Consider the following 18,866-nt stretch of genomic DNA (forward strand, 5'->3'; position numbering starts at 1 on the left):
ACTAGTTCTTGGATGGGAGAAATGGGCTATTCCACTTGAAATCCATACACCCCCTATGGAAGACATGACCTTAATCTTCTACACAAGAGGTATAGATTTCAACTAGAATCACCCATTCAGTAAACACCATTTGAAATTCACACCCCCTGTGTGGAAGATTAAGGTCATGTCTTTGATAGGGGGTGTATGGAGTTCAACTGTAATAGCCCTATATGCTAATCATGATTCAGTCCCCAGATATGTATGGCTGCTGTGATGTACCCTGTATAATTGTGTATCATGAAATAGGGGAAGTTACCTTTATAATCATGCAATAGTTTGTTTATTATTACATCTAGGGGAAAACCCAGATGAATCCAATAACAACATCATTTGTCAAGACTATTTATGTCAAGGGGAAATCCCTGAGAGTGTAAAGAAAGATGATGACATCATGGGAAAAACCCACAGGAAGTGATGTTAGGTGAAATGTTTATGTCTATGATTAGAACATTGGGAAAATCCCAGATGGGGGATAAAACACAATGTTAATAATAATTCTAGGCAGACCTGTATCGATGTGATTGTAATATGTGGTTGGTGTAGTTATCTCTCAAAAAAAGAGAGATCAATAATAATTAAGCTGGGTACTCAGAGAGTATTACAAAGTGTGGCCATGGAGGATTCCTACAGTGCTACAAGTTCAGCCTTGACTGAAATTATGATTATTATTTCGAGCTACGAAAATGGACCAAAGTAAGACATCAGGGTCTACTGCGGATTGTAAAGGCGACTTTATGAAATTTTGTTACAATTATTATCATCTGGATACAGATCTGACAGGCTGCAATAGCCTTTATTATTGTCACAGTTGATAGTGTTGATCTGGGCTATGCTTACAGTCCAATTCCTTGAAAGAAAGGAAATTACAAACCAGAAATATTTTATGTAGTCAAAGTACTACTATTTACCAGTGTTGTCGGAGAAGATCTAGAATACGTCAAAGAACGTTATTCTTCCAAGAAAGGAAATATATTCTTCTGTCGACTTGCTGAAGTCTGGTATTTTGATTCAACGCAACTGTCAAAATAAGTGGGGACAGCTGCATCGCAGTCCTGCTTCCTGAAGATATTGTGTGAAAGGTGGAAATAGCACCAAGTTTGGAGAAAGCAGCGCAAGGAGTTAAATTTGGAGAACTGCGCAAGGAGTTTAGCATAGGAGAACGGCGCAAGGAGTTTAGCTTAGGGGGAGGGCGCACGGCGTGTAGGGAAGGAGAGTAGAGCACGGAGGTCGCAGCGTGGTTAGAGAAAACCATTTTCGTGTAAGGATTTTATACGCAAGGAGTTATCAATGCAAGTGTACAAAGGACTTTGCTGATTGTCGCAGGACAAGTGAATAGGGATATATTACAACAGTCGTCCAGAACATTGCAAGAACTTTATGATCACCAAGAAGAAGAATGCTGGCTAAGTACTAATTAGTTAAAGAGTGATTATATTGGATTATTGTGTATGTGTATTTGTTGTCATTATATTGTACCGAACAAAACTTGCTTTCAATTAAAGACTTAGATTTTGTTAGCTTAAACAGTGTATTTGTGTTGTGCATTCGTGTGAGTTCGGGTAAAAGGTGATTTTGGCCTTGAGTCAAATACGGCTCGTAACACTGCTTTCCTTTCTAGGTAATAACATACATGTACTGATGTATACAAAAATCTATACCTATGTTTTTTGTGTGAAATCTAAACCTGTGCAGCCCACCCCATAAACACTTCCACTTGTATAATTATTTACTCCTGTGGAAATATAATCCCAACCTACTCCATTTTGTTTTTGGTATAAAAAAATTATGCTCAACGGCTAAAAAACAACAACACTCTAATATCCTAGACTCCTGGTATCTACAAGTATTATGCACTCTTTCTTCATGAATTGAGTCTGCTTCCGCATCTCACCATGGACCCATCTCTTCAACTCAAGTAGGGAAAATCCATCTGCACTACTCGCAACTGAAATGTGTAGTTTGTTTTACAAATTAGTTCCGGCTAATGCTTGTTGATGCTATATAGCATCCCAACTCTCTGGTCTTTATAATCAATCACTGAATTCCAACATATAAACACACACACTCAAACTTTCAGTGTGGACATTGTACTGAAGCTCTCATATGTCGTACAGAAACACGATACACTAGATGTATATGTCATTTGCTGTGCTTTAAAACATGTAAGATTAGAGCAAGTGTAGGATAGTGGTTGCAACCCCAACCATAATTATAATCCATAACCCTAATCTCTTCATCCAAACCTAATCCTATCCCTAAAACCTTACCCTTATCCTAATCATTAGGGGTGGCAGTTTTTATTTAGAGCATAAAGGTATTGTTTTTAGCCGCTGGAGTACATCTATCATCTCATATAACACGGGCGACATCATTATCTTAAGTAAAACAACAAAGGGAAGCAGAGTTGTTTTACACCAAAAAATAATGATGTCGAGTGTTATATGAGACGATAGATGCACAACAGCGGCTAAAAACAATACCTTTATTCTCATTCTTAAACACTTCAATTCAAATAAATATATTAATTATAAGTATACCAAATATTAATTAAATTAAACCCTATATTTTACAAGGAATTACCTAGGGCTTAGAATAGACCAGTCCTGTTGTTGCTATGCACATTCGATTGGTTCCAATAGTGTGTACGAGTATCACGTCTACACGCATGTGCTAAGGTGTGTGATATCGTGTCATATCACACAGGTAAAAACCAATAAGATTGCAAGAACATTCTCACGTGTTTAAGAATCTGAAATTTGTGTCATCAGATCTTTTTTGATGGCTATGAGCATTTATCTGTATTATGAGGAAACTCACAAAAATGATAAATCCATTATCACCAGAGAAGATATCTTACCCTTCCCAGAATCCTTTGCAACATGATACATCACCTCATTTCATCAAATGACACTCCCTTTCATTTTGAGAATAGACTGATGGCTAAACATGGGTCGATAATCAAGAAATAAACACATTTTGCAAGACCTAGATGTGCTCTGTAATTGAGGTACATTTTGTCATTATCGACATATGTTGCACTAGATAGCAAATCAGTACAGAAAATTGAAATGGGAGAAATGCATTATAGGAAGTGTAAGATATCGATTGCTCAGTGCCACAAGTGGGCATGTCCAATAGCTGCTATGTGTAGCTGCCATGTGTAGATGAATACAATACACAGTGAGTAAACATGCCAAATGTTCACAGGGCAGCTATTGCACTTACCCACTTCAAGCACTGAGCAGTCGATATCTTCTCTGCATTATCACAGACAAGGCAACATTTGTGCAATCATACAAACATGAACTAAAACGCACTAAAACCAGAATAACCTGAACGGAAGTAACATTTACTCCATTCTATAACAGCCTTGGTACATAGCTGATCCATACAACTGAGGTTAATACTAAATTGAAAAAGTGTGAAGGAAAAACGGAAGTCAAATTCATTCAACTCTGAAAATAAGCCCTGACTATATCTGTCTCCGGCTCTTCCCTTCACTATGTAGGCCACCGAGGTTAATACCAGTATCGCCCTCCAGTAATCCAATATTATCTACTTTGTGAATGCTATATATTGTATAGGAGTAACCAACTCCATATGTTTTGCCCTATGCTATTGAATATGAATGTAAGCATGCATGTGACATTTCATATGTTGTAATGAATTCCATCCAATGTAAAATGTCTTGTTATTCAATCAGCTAAATGTGGCAATGAATTTCATACATATAATATTTTGTTAAATATATTGAAAGCTTCCTTGTCATTTCTATGCTTTACATTCATTATCTGTTTTAGGGTTTAACCGCATGATATGTGAGATGAAGAACAAAATTTGATATCTGAAAAGTGCTGTTTATACATTATTAAATATTACTAAGCAATAGCATACAAAATCACTTGGTACTTTCAAGCAACTCCTTGCGTCAATCTTTCACAGTATGTCATCATCCAAAAATAAATTACAGTTTACCGCTCGTTCTAAATGTTATCTATCATTCAATAAATTGTTATTTATAAATACTAAGTTCAAGAAAAGGCTACTTCAAGTAAATAATTAAGAAAAATTGTCTACGAGTGACTCATGTCCAGTCCACTGTGGATGCATTCGTTATTACTAGGACAGCAGCTAGTATAAAAAATGCATACTATTATTAAAGACATTAGACTTTTTCACTGTTTATGGCAAAGAGCAACATCATAATTCTCTAATTTTGTCTAGAAACCCTCCAGTTAGAGAAACTGGGTAATTCCAGTTGAAATCCATACACCCCCTATGGAAGGCATGACCTGATCTCCCATGCAGGGGGTGTAGATTTCAAATACAGTCACCCATTCATGTAACCCTATATTCACACTCCCTTTGTGGAAAATTAAGGTCATGTCTTCCAAAAGGGGGTGAATGAAATTAAACTGGGACAGCCTAATGATATGAGCAATTTCAGGGAACACCAAATTCTTCACCTTAATTAAGGGAATTCTCCACCTCAGCCCAACCATAAATGTTAATCTAAACACCAAATCTCATAAACTCCAAACCTTAGTCATAATCCTTAGTATATCCATAATCCCAAACCTGAACCCTAATCCTCTTGAAACCTAACACAGATGAACTAACTTGGGTTAGGAAGTCCTGTCCAAACCATTCAAATGGTTTCTCAGTATTAATCTGTCGGTGTAATCGGGATAAACCTGCTATTTGCAGTATCAGAGAGTGTCCCTTTAAATCTGTAATATAGCAGGGAACGTGAGCTAGTGTTAGAGAATGGTTATAAATTTGGCGATGACAATTGCACAGTACAGTGTGTGTGAGTCATATGTACAGCAACTGATGCCACACTTCTTAATCAAAATACACCTGAGTCTTAGTCTTAAGCAATCTTGCATTTTTGTTGATGATATCACTAGCAAAGTGGTTTAAACTGATGTGGCAGTTTGAAAGGAAATTGTCATCTTCTAGTTTTTATATGAGGATATTATTATTTTAAAATGAGATGTTTGATTTCTGTTGGCTCAAATAATAAATGGAAGTGTAGGAAATTAACATAAACAATGGAAAATAAATGTGATATAATGCAACATTGGAAAGTTTCTGTAGAAAATGGTTACTTAAAATCTCTTTTGTACTTGTGTTCTTGAATTATATTCTGTGGTACTTACGCTACATTTGGATAAAAAAACCTTCTTGTCTTAATGCACACTCACACCCCACACAGACACTATTTGTCATTTTTGTTTTGCAATGGTAAAGAGACAAACACATACTTTACATGCACACAAACACAGACAACATTCATAATATACTAAGCAGTAAATATAGTTATTAAACCTTTGAATTTGAAAAAAAAAATCATGTCGTAAATGTGTGAACTTTAATTTGATGACATTTTATGCTTGCTGGCAGTCACGATCCTGTTCAACGGTGCCTTTCTAATTGCCCTGTTTGCCACTCAACTCCCTGACATTCACACTGCAATATTTACCATATGTACTGTGTATAGAAATGATGAATTCTATTCCATTTAAAGGGGTGCGACCGATCACTCTCATCCCCGTCTTTCTTCATCAAAACTGAGATTTTGGTATCAAAAGAAAGCTCATACATTTTTTTCATTACCCCAGTAAAATTTAACACCCGAAATGTGTTTTGTTTACATAGTGTGAACAAAAATGTAGTGAATTGTAGCAACCACAACCAGAAGTATGTACCGGTACTATCGTATGGGGTGTTATTAAATATGTTTTTGCTTCTCATGCAACTCAAAATTTGGAAACATATATTGTTTGAATGGTAAGCCTCATTGTAAGACCACATCCCTTTAAAATGAAGTAGTCTGCAGATCAAAATCTGCTTATCCCCTAGTGGACTGAATTGAAAATTGCACCCAATTTGGCAAATGCGTGTCCAAATACAAATGTAAAAGATCGCCATTATGTCTATTAGTATTCCACTTCATTTTAACTTGGAGCCAAGTTAACTGAGTGATGCCTGGTTGACTTATGATATGGAATTTCACAGCTTCAATTTGAAACAAGAATCAAAGCTATAATTTCATCTGAATTAATACAATTCTAACAATTTTTATAGTGGTGCATTATTATGATTTGCATTGATTTCTCCAGGCATTCTTGTACTGTATAGCAGGATTTTTTGCATGGTTAATATATTTCCCTTTTCCCAGTTACTTTCAGAACTACAAAATAAAAAACCCTGCAAATATATTGTTGGCGTAAGTGGTTTAATGTGTAGAAAGTGCATGTCTTTGACACCGTGAATAAAACACACCTGCACAAAAATGCACAATTTGTGAAAAATTAACACTATTAAAATATATCCTACTATACTGTATGTTATCTCTTTTAGTAAATATTATATTCTTAAAGTGTATGATTCCAACCATACAGCATAATATTCTACTAAATTTGTTGTTGTTTCATATTTCCCTGCACAAATCACATAAAATGTCAATCATATTACTTGTTGCCACCAGCAAAATTATTGTGTGATTTGCTTTAGAAAGTGCAAATAATGTATCAGAGGTTGCAATATGGATGTTATGCTTCATAACACAAGATTAGAATATTCATACAATTTTCATTATATACAATCTTATGATAATTATGCTGTCCTGCATTGGCATATAATTAATTGGTGGATGAACTTGTTAATGATTGTATTTCATATGCAATAAATAATTTATTTGTGGATTTTTAAAATTGATTCTGTTAGAAATTTGAATGTGGTATGTGACATAAGGTAGTATTTGATCAACATCTCACTTGATTGGAAAAAAAGAATACTGTCCTCTTATGCAGGATTAAATTTTGGGATGTAGGTCATTTCTTCCACATTCAATAGTCTGGGGCATGCCTGGAAACCTTAAACTGGAAGGGGGGATAATGGGGGTTTAAGGGTATACAAGGTATTGTTGGTTGAAGCAGCCAAAAAAAAAATTGATTTCCATTATCTGAATCAATATATTATTGAAAAATATCACTTCGGTGTTTTGCAAAAGTTCATTCTACAAATCATATACTTTGAAAACTTGCTTAATTTATTGTTTTTAATGAGTTATGTATGTTTTACCAAAGTGTTGTTGTTTCAGCCCTCTTTACAACATAACTCAAGAACCACAGCATTTACAAAAGTATATCTGTGATATTTGAATTCTTCTACACGCTCGCTATGAATTGAGCAATGCAATTTTTGCTGAAGCTCACTACCATTCTCAAGATGCTGTGAAATACTTTTTTTTCAGCTACTTAGACCAACAATACATCATATTTGCATAAATCTGAGGACTCAAGCCCACTTGCCACCTCCTGGGAATGCACCTAATAGTACAGGGTGATTTAAAATGAACTGTACCCAACTTCACCAATTTTTTTTTATATATTTGCGGAAATTATACATATCAAAAAACTATCATAGAAAGCAGTGATAAGTGCTCTGTAGTAGAAATTTTGAATTTTGATAATAAATGGTTTTAGTCAGAAGATATCGCATTTTCAAGTTATCATCCCATTTTTAGACCAACACACGGAACTATGTTTATCTGTGTTTTCTACCGCAGTAACAAAATGCAACTTCCATGACTACGTACATGTACAGCAAAACCAAGACAAATGTTATTTCGCATTATTAAATCAATAATATTGATATTCAATTACAATATCAGGTGTGCAAAGATTACATGTTAAATAATACATGTAGAACAAAGAATCCGTTGACTTGAAATTGTAGAGGGAAATTCAAATAAAAATGGTGCTGGTGCAATATCCATACACTCGAACAAGAGACCTGAATTTTTTCACCAATAATAGAAAACATAGCCTATTACCCTATCACCATGATCACAGCTTGCAAAATAAAATTATTTAAATGTCGGTAAGTATTTAATTTTAATTTTATTTATTTATCAATTCATCTTATTTTTATTTTTAAATTCGCAATTTATGTTGAACTGAAACTGTTTGAGGGCAGTTGAGTGAGCAAAATGCTGTAGAACAGATAGTTTGAATAAAATACTCATCCGCGTGCAACATCGTTTTTGGTGTGTTTTCTAAGAATGTAATTTTCTTCAAAACCATTAGAGGTAAAGACATGATTTTTTCACCAATAACAGGAAACATACTATCCAGTTACAGCTTACAAACACAAATTATTTAAATGTCGGTAAGTATTTTATTTAAATTTTTGAAGTTGGGTACAGTTCATTTTAAATCACCCTGTATGTTGGTAAGCAAAATGAGCATTTGAGACATGAATCAAGACGCAAGTCTTAAGAAATGGCATTTCCTGAAAGGCGTTGAAGTTTGTAGAAATTGGCCTAAGTTGTACCAGCCGTAACCCTCTCCTATTATGGGTTGTTGTCGAGTTCCTATGAGATGATCATTTAAAACAAACAAACTTGACGACTACTGGAAGATTTTTGAATCACCAAAGATCAAGTGGAATTATTAACAATACACACATTCAGTTATTTCACAAAACATGTGATCAGTTACTTTAGTTTAAGCAGGTAGAAGCATCATATATTTAGCCACACCAATCTGATCTCCAAAGATACCCAACTCTCTCAAATCTCTAGTTGTCTCTTTTGTGAAGTTGTTAGCATTTACACATGTGAATTACAGTCACATAAACCAGCCTTAAGCCTATGATCCATTTTTCTATCACTCCTCCTTAACACCCTTGTGTTTCTCTTAATCATGCCAAATACTCACTACCACCTAGATAGACACACAAATCACACTTGGCCAGCCAGACTAATCAGTGTACTGTTCAATCCCTACAGCCAATACTGCCGCCGTTTTTACTTAGGAATCGCCCGACATGCTAACATCTGTCACCTTTATCATCACAAATAATATGTCTCCATATCCACCCACCCTTCCCTAACAACCTTTACATTTTTGTTTCTATGTACACGATATGGCAACATCATGTATCTATACAATGTACAATTCATCATCGTAAGACTGATATTCTGTGCATATGGCAAATTACAGAAAAAAATCTACTCACTTTCATGCAAAACTCACTTAATCACACACACAGGTACACCCCCCACCCTGTGCAATTGAGCTCACACACATGCACGCACCCCACCCCCCTCCACACATACAATCAAGCTAACACACAATGTGTACGCACATGCAACAACATATTCTGCACAACTACCCTTATAACCTTTTTCATGTACCAGCTATCCACCACTAACAACCACATGTTAATCTCAATTTCACTCACCACGTGCACCCATCCTCATCACCGGTCCTCATCATCATCACTCCTCATCACTTACTAACCTTGATTTCGGCTTCTATTGTAACCTGTGGTATTTCAGCTTCGGGTGAGGCATCTAATTCTAACGTTCTAAGCACTGCTTTTTCTCCTATAGGTTCCGCCTCAGGCGATGATACTTCTGTTAATCTCCTTGTATCCTCTTCTCTCTGTCTTGTCATCTCCTCCTAAAAGTGGGAGAAATACAGCAAGATGCATAGGCCACATGAGTTGGGTATAATACCATCACCTCTAGTGGTTACGGAGGAAATGCCCAGGCCACAGTTTCTACCAATAACACTATTACACAAGGGTGTGCTATATATCAATCAGGCCATACATAAAATATGCATTGTTTAGCTTGGGATTGCTCACTGTGTTTGCATTGAGATGGTTAAGCTATGCATGGTAACGGTTTAGGGTGATGATACAGGGAATGGGGTATTCCAGCTGAAATCCATACACCCCCTGTGGAAGACATGACCTTAATCTTCCAAACAGGCAGTGCGAATTTCAAATGAGGTTACCTGAATGGGTGACTCCATTTATAATCTACACACCCTGAATGTGAGATTAAGGTAATGTCTTCCACAGGGGGTGTATGGATTTAAATGGGAATAGTCCAATGCTTAGGCACGTAGCAGGTGAATAAGGAATTATTGATATTTTAAGCAGCCCAGGTTAAGAATATGGTTTGTTTAATGAATTTAGATCAAAGTAAACTACAGGTAATCTACCATATCTTGCTTCCTACTCCCAATACTAAATCTTTAATAATGCTAAATTTATTTATTTCTATACTAATTTTGCAGCTATAATAACTTTAAAAACTTAAAGATACTAAATTTTAGTAACAAATATTAGCAAGTAGGCCTACTCCTTTATAGTGACATTTTCAATATAACCTATCATCATCTATAGGGACTTTGTAAAATAATGACCACTTGCCTATCCATCCTTCTCCATGCTTTGATCATCTCAGTGTTTAAGATTTGATTTAACTGTCCCTTGCTATGACTCACTTGTGGCTTGATAAATGACGGAAATATGAATTGATTTGCACTTTATAAATGTCTACAATTCATCATGTGCACATTAACATTGATTGATACAAACATGTTTAATGAGCAGCAAAGTAATTAATTGAAAAATATGGTCTTATACTGAGTACTGCCAATATTTGTTCGATTTCTACAAGAAAAATGAACGGATGTTGACAAAAATGTTTAATTTCTAAAATAAAAGAATGGATGTTGACAAAAATGTTTAATTTCTAAAATATAAGAATGGATGTTTACAAAAATGTTTAATTTCTTTTAAATAATGGCCTTTTAAATAACACATCACAATTATTTTAATACATACAAACAAACTGACACATATAATACATACAGCCATAAAATGCATACAAACACATTCATGTATACAGTATATGCCACTACAACCACAACAAAAAAGGCAGCAACAAGAAAACACTGAATTTCACAACAACCGCAAACAAATACTATTATCTACATGGCCCCATAGTCTGACTCTTTACCCAGATGCTCAAGTCACCAGCTAGCTAGTATTAATCACCAAATGGTTAATATTTCTGACATGACGCATAGAGAAACATGTCGCGGTACACGTGGTTTACGCATTATTAATAAACCCGGCCATAATCACAGGTCTGGTTAAACAGTGTTGTTCGACTTATGGCATTTAGAATGTGATGTTTTAATAAATATGTTGATTTCAATTTTCCATCAAATTAATATTTGCAATGATAGTTGAAGGGATGCATTTGAGTAGGGTTAGGGAATGGAGGATTAGTGTACCACACCTATGTTTTGTAGCGCTCTCCACGTGGGTGTCAACTGCAGACAACGAGTTTCAATTTTTTGTACAAATTTAAAAAAATTCAAGAATTGCAATTTTTATGACCATATTTGTAATCAGCATGAAAAATGCAATAAAATGAATACAAACAAGGCCAGTATTTGTTCAGTGGTTCTTTAAAAAGATAGCTCTTGATATTTTGAGAAAATATCTCAAAACTTGGGACTTTTTATGTTGAAGCCTATGGTAGCATTAAGCATTAAGGACTAGGACAAGGTCTTATACATGAACTATTGCATGATGTACCCCAACAATTGAAGCATTACTGTATACATTTATGAACAACAAGCCTAAAACTAAACGAAATAGTACCCTCAATGACCACTCTCTCCATAGAGCTGTATGTTAACACTGATGTAAGCATCCTTTTTATAAATTGCACATTATTGTTCAAACATAAGGTGTGTCATGCAGTAGTTGATTAATACGATATTGCCCTGTAAATTATTAAATGTGTGTTCTGAATTATAATACGACCGCTTGAAACAAAGGTGACCATTGGGAAGGGTAGTGAATTATTTCTATCTATTATTTCCACCTGATTTGTGATGTACACACATACACATGGCTGAGTCAATGGATGCAGCCAGGGCTAATGGAATATTAATGACATGTTCTGTGTCGTTTGTGATCAAATCAGCTTGTAAACCACTGCAAAGAGCACTTTAGACTCTATCATTATCATTTTCCTATCATTAAGGGCTGGGGTATGAGCGTTTGGACAGTATTTATTTTGGGACATTAGAGCACATCAGACATATCGATTGCATTCTGAATACGAAGAATGTCCTTCTGATATCAAATAATTTTGATTTTTGAAATTCGCAATATAATACACATTTTATGACAAATCATTAAAAATTGATATTTTTGATATTTAACAGTACTCGAAGTAAACTTTACAAATCTGATGATTTATACTTAAAGTGTATGTAGGTGGGATGAAAGCCGACGATCAATTGAAAATTTTGACCTTTCGTATTGGAGATATGGATTATTTTTCCCAAAACACCAAAAAATAAGGTCTTTTGGGAAAAAATCCATATCTTCAATATGAAAGGTCAAAATTTTCAATTGGACGTCGGCTTTTCCTCCCAGCTACATACATTTTAAGAATATATCATTAGATTTATATAATTTACTTGAGGACTGTTATATATCAAAATTTGAAAAATATCAAATTTTATAATTTGTCATAAAATTTATATATATTGTAATTTTCAAAAATGAAAATTATTTGATATCAGAAAGACATGCTTCGTATTCAGAATGCAATTCGATAGGTCTGTGGTGCTCTCATGTCCCACAAAAAATACTGTCGAAACGCAATAAACGCTCATTCTAGATCCCTTAAGAAAAGAGCATGGCATGCTTAATTTTCAAAAATCGGATCAAGTTGATTGAAAATGTTTGATGTGAACTGACAAGTTTCAATGTACGATATCAAGAAATCTCAGCCACGGTAGTCAGTCAACTTCATAAATATAACATTGGATGGAACTACTTGAGTGTCTAAAGCAATGGCTGGCTATTCTGTGACAGCTAAATGATCATCAATGTGTGCACAGTATGCAATTGCCACAGACCACTTCAAGCTACAAGGTTTTCAGTGCTTTAGAACCTCTTTATAGCTCAACAATCTATGAAAACCTTCTTTACATGACAAATAGGTTTTGAGCAAATCTTAGCCAGGGATGCCTTATGCATTGAGTCTTTTATACTTCTTGTACAGCTCTGTAATTAATGAAAACATTCTTAAGATAGGCATTTTCAGCAATTTTGACTTGCCCTGGATGACTTACATGCTTTAGGTCTGCAGTGATTTAAAATGCATTTGCATATCAAAATTGACTTTCATAACAAATAGTTTTGTACAAATTTGACCTCCAGGGAATCTCTGCAGACATTATTTTCCAAATTTATGCCTACTTTCTCTGTTTCTTTTTTTCCTTGCATTGAGCATACAAGCTGTACAAATGGGGAGCCAGGGAAGAGGAGAATTAGCATCAATTGATTAAACTTGAATGTTTTGTTGTCAGCAATTTAACTACTTCATTCCTCTTCTCTCCTGCAGGATGTGGCACACACACAAGTACATGTGATTGAAACTCCAAGGTACTTAGGAGGCGGGATAAAACCCCAACATGGACTGCCATTTTATGTTAAGTTAAGGAGCTAGGTTTATAATGCTGAAATTCATTTTTTTTTCTCCATACTATGCAGAGAAAAAAATTTCATCTGGGAGAAAAATCCAAAATAGAGAAAATTGCCTTTTTAATGGGGAACATCTGCGTAGATATAGAAGCATATCTATGTCAAACTGGGGTAGTGAAGCCCCTCTCTGAAACAATATCACCTCCCACTCTTTGTTTTATAATGACATACTTGTCTGCTGTAAAAGAGGTCAACAGATTAACTCCATTTAACATGAAATTGATGTCACCTGAATTTACAGTTTTTGTTTTTTTCTTGTTATGGCGTACATTGTTGTAGTTGTGATTTTAATTAATTTTGGAACATTAGAACACTAATTATGGAACTGCTCACCCACCCCAACCAATTCTTTCTCTTTGCTTCTAAGAATGGCATTATTTCCATCTAAGGGTGGAAGAACATAGTACATATATACATAACAAGCATAAAAATTCAAACATACTGTATCACTACAGATTACAAAATCACTTCATACACAAATATAAGGCAGGGAGAATCTATAATTTTGATTAATTCGGAGAAACTTAAAAAAGCTATTAATGATATTCCCAAGTGAGATTAAAATAGGGCAATTAAACATTTTACAAACTCATATAAATATAGAACGTATCCTGTGAGCATAATATTAATTATGAGGACACAGGCGGTGCAACTTCGTGTGAACATTCTGGGGAGCTGTATACTACATAAAACTGTGCAATGGGTGCCAAAATGAAATGCTCACTCCGTCATTTCATAAGGTGAATAGTGTGTTTTATGTGCGTGTGTGCAATGCATACTACTATACCTCAAAGCGTTCCTAGAAGTGCAAATGTTGGTTGATTGGTTTGGAAAGTGATGAGGGGGGTAAAAATACAACACATGAATGCAACATACATTTTATAGTTGTAACATACATATATGCTGGCTGGCTGACTGGCTGGCTGCTTATAGACATGTAATACATTCTCATTGCATTTTCATTTTTTTTTATGTACATGAACAAACAAAATTTACATAAGACTTAGCTGACTTTTATACAAATATATATATATATATACAGTTTATATTTACAAGACTTAGGAAAACTTGTTTCTTAATGTCACTGCAGTTTGATGCAAATGGTTAAGATAGATGGTTAAATTCAGCTGTGTGCGTTAACTCTGTTTTCATGCTATAAATGACGAAGTTGACATTGATTACTATTACCAGTGGCGAGCGTGGGTCATCCGATTGGGGGGGGACACCGACCATGATTGGGAGGGCACCGGGTCTGATTGGAGGGGGAGGCATAAGCCATTTTTTGGCAATTTTCCTATGGGATTTTCTAAATTTTGCAATCCATTGGGGGGGGGGCGGTGCCCCTATGATGCTACGCCACTGACAATTACGATAGAACTGCGCCGATAAAAAAGGAAAATCTTCACAATAGAGTTTAGCAATGTCATAGTTTTTAAGGAATTTGGATCTACTGCAACATTTTATAATTGCACATGACCTTGTTTACCGAGAAAGATTCAGCCCTGCTATTAATTAATCATAAAATAATGGTTGCAATAACATTTGTATAAATAAACACTATTAAAATACTGTCTTTTTGCATGCTATAATACAAGCTTGCTTTACAATTCTGATCTATGCATGCCCCACCAGCATTGGTCATAGAATACAACATGTGACATTTTAAAAGTATTTGATTTCATTAACAGATTCAACAGCCTTTTGTATTTAGACTGATCATTTGATGATCACTATCAGAAACCAGTCTTGTGTTATCTTAACAGTCTATTGGTTTCACATATTTTTTTAACTTTCACATTTAATAAATTGTTCATTCCTAATAGTAATGTGAATCCAACTGCTAATACTAAACTGAAAATAAATAGCATATTGCCAAACAGAAAATTTTGATTAAATTTGACAACATTAATTTGAGCACTTCTGTTTTAACACAGTAACCTTCTTAAAACAAAATGCTTGGATCTAGTTTTTGAGCTGTCCTAACCCCAAGGCAAACAATAAATGTCTGGGACTACTACCACACGTCGTTCATTGTGACTTCATATTTTCATTTAATAAAAATTTGGAAGGAAAAGTGTTTATCTTTGGATCCAATCATCACAGGGTGGTACCAGTGTTAAGGCATCTTCATATTGGGCTGTTCCACTTAAAATACATACACCCCTATGGAAGATATCACCTTAACCTCCTACACAGGGAGTGTGAATTTCAAATGGAGTCACCCAAGGTAACTCCATTTGAAATCAACACTCCCGTGTGGAAGATTAAGGTTATGTCTTCCATTGGGGGTGTATGGATTTTAACTGTAACAGCCCATTGCACTAGTGGTTTATCAATTTTGAGATTATTGTGTCATTAATCTTTGTGCTCTGGAAATTAGTTTTAGGTGATGATTATAACATGCAATGTTGAATATCTACTTTCAAATTTAGGAATGTAACCATAATATAAACCGCTGTACTACTATCAATATCTCGTAGGATAATTTTTTGTTAATTGTAAACTAATATGATTAATTAGTTAGCTATCATAAAATTGCATTGTCTCACCCTGTCAAATACCCTTATAATTAACAGCTTTGGGGTTGTTTTTACAAGACGTAATATCAAAAAGTCATTAACAATAAAGGTGGAAATTTAATCTTGTACTAGTCAACCCAGGCAGGCATTGCAACATAATTTGAAAGAAAACTGGTCTAATTTATTTTGAAGGATGAAATTTCAAGATTAACAATTCACCTTTGATATTTGAGGTTTTTTTATTTTTTATATCAAATCATTTTTCTCAAGATAGCATTCCTATTTTAAGCTGGGATTTTACTTTGTTAATCTAATTTATTTTTTAATAACAATCTGAAAATCTACCAAACTGTACAAACTCTTTTCCCATTATATCAATTTTTGTCTCTGAAAAGCTATCCAGTACAATGTTCTATACAATTCAGAGGTATGTGTTTCTTATATTTTTGAATTTTTAATTAAAATCCAAACCAAGAAGACAGTAAATTACAAATTGCTGAAAAAATTATCAAAAAGCATTCCTTGATATATGTAGTTTCAAATACTGTCAATGCTACATACTTATATTATTCCTGACAAGTGACAGAACATGAAATGTAATTATGTGATATTAATGTATCCAGGGTATAGCATTAGCAGGCGCCATGATGGCCTACTTTAAACAGATCAATTCATCTCCCTCTTGAGATACTTTCCCTATTCCTTGTCTTTTTTTCTCTTTCACATAAAAACCCTGATGAAACATCAAAGGAACATTTCCATTGTACCTCCCGACTTGAATGATACACAGCTCACGTTTGCCGTCTTACCCCGACAGCATTATGTTATCTTGGTAATATATTTATGATTAATTTTTTTACACTTTCATTTTATGTATATTTTTGCATTCTAATTACTTTATTACCCTGATCTATCTGGATATCAGGCTGTGTAAGCTTTGAATTTTCACTGTATTTGTGTAAGGGAATGACTATTACTGTATCATGTAGGCTATATATTGCAGTTTTAAAATAAGCTACAATGGTTTAATTAATATCAGAAGTGATATTTGCTTACTACCAATCAAATTATAATATATAATAATTCTGGCATTCTAAAAAAAAAAAGAATTATGATCATGAAAACGATTCTTCTCTAAAAATATAAATGATGATCAAAATAGTGATAATAGCATTTAATGAGAAATGTAATTCATTATATCTAATTAAAAATATGTTAATGAAGCAGTGTAGTTCATTCAACACTAGACATTCGGCCACACACTGAAACATTTCTACATGTGAAAAAATAACCTTGCAATTTATGCAATATTTTCAATATGTTTTAGCGCAACTTGCATTTTTGATTACATATATAAAATGAAACTGTATCTTTGCATGGTTTTTCACCTGCATATGCTATAAATTACAGCTTCTATAGATTACAGCTTAAGCCCTTTTACAGTGATAAATTCTTACCACTTTCTTAAGTTCGTCTTGCTCCCATTGATCATTCTCCTCTTGGAAGTCAGCCTCCTATGTACCCAGATGGATGGTGAAGATGACGAGGTCGTCGAGAAGCAGCGAGTCAATGTCAGTATGTGCGTGTAATCAAACACAAGGCAAAGCATGCAAAAACAAAATGCTCTCAATTGTCAGATATGCTGCACCTCGTGGCTTTAGTAGTACAATCCCTAATAATATGACCTGCCCTATGCTATATGTGTGTGGATACCTATGAGGTGCTCTCTCTACGCATGCCATGCATAGATGGGCTTGCCTAGTCTAGCTACAAGCTGCCATCACTATTGAATACTGTTAAAATGCTCTCATTTTTTGCGAGTGGTTTAATTTCACATAATTCAGCAACAGGTTTTGTAAAAATTTTGTTCATTAAACAATTTGTTCACTACGACATATTAGTTTATTCAACCAGAATTTGCATTAGATATAATCATGTGTTTTTGGAACAAAATTGAAATGGAAATATGCAAATTTAACAGTATTCAAAATTATTTGTTTTATTGTACGGTCTTAATGGATTCTTACTTTAGTTACTTGATCCGAGTGTCAACTACTAATTATTATTTTGTGCTCGTATACTGATCACATCAAATACAAATACTGATATTTAAGAATCAATAACATTAATTAGTTAATTGTCATTTCAATCTTGATTTAAATTTAAATTAGAAAGCAAAAATGACTAGGTGATATTTGTGCCGACGTCTCACTGACACCTTTTGCTTTCAAAATTATTTATTACAGCTAGAATCTCATCAAATCTTGTTAAAACCAACACAACACTTTACTCACTGTCCAGTAATTATTGTCTGAATCTATTAACGGTGAGTATCTCAATGCATAAAGGTCAACATAATTGGCATTACATCACTTGGGACATATCGTTGACCACTGTCCTGAGAGAACCAACACTCATCCATTACTAATATAGCCTATCATATCTCTTGATGGGTGCTATTTCACAAATGCATCTTTTGATCATTATTAATAGGTAGGTGGTTGCTGGAAGTTTCACCTAGCAAATTCCTTTCTTTTAAAATAGTTCTGCACAGTCACTCTCGGGTTTGGTTTTTTTAGCTCAAGAAATTTATAGACAAAGGTAAAACACACATTTACGAAATAAGAAAATTTGACAAATGCATCTTTTTTTAGTCTTTTGCTCCTTTCTTTTGGTATGTTTATTCATGTACTCTTTTTGTGTGCGAGTGTGTATCCCAGGGTGTGCATTTCTCAGTAAAAGCTATGTATTTGAAATTAAATTCAACATGATTAGTTTTCAATTCAAGAAATTGATGAGATTCATCCCCTAGATTAAATAAAATAAAATAAAATAATATACAACTTTATGAAAAACTATTTGCAAGAGAAATTCCACGTTCAGCTTAAATGCCATTTGCTTGTATCATTCTTTTGTATCCAG

General features: G+C 34.4%; 1 protein-coding gene across 1 annotated transcript in view; it reads right to left on the minus strand.

The window, feature by feature from the left end:
* The window catches only part of LOC140151417 (uncharacterized), a 215,047-nt gene that overhangs the window by 36,308 nt on the left and 159,873 nt on the right, over positions 1-18,866 (minus strand). The window contains 2 exon segments of the mRNA XM_072173749.1: positions 9,357-9,518; positions 17,402-17,458. Of these exon segments, the coding sequence (XP_072029850.1) occupies positions 9,357-9,518; positions 17,402-17,458 (219 nt within the window).

The sequence above is a fragment of the Amphiura filiformis genome, chromosome 4 (assembly GCF_039555335.1).
Source record: "Amphiura filiformis chromosome 4, Afil_fr2py, whole genome shotgun sequence".
In the NCBI taxonomy this organism is placed as follows: domain Eukaryota; kingdom Metazoa; phylum Echinodermata; class Ophiuroidea; order Amphilepidida; family Amphiuridae; genus Amphiura; species Amphiura filiformis.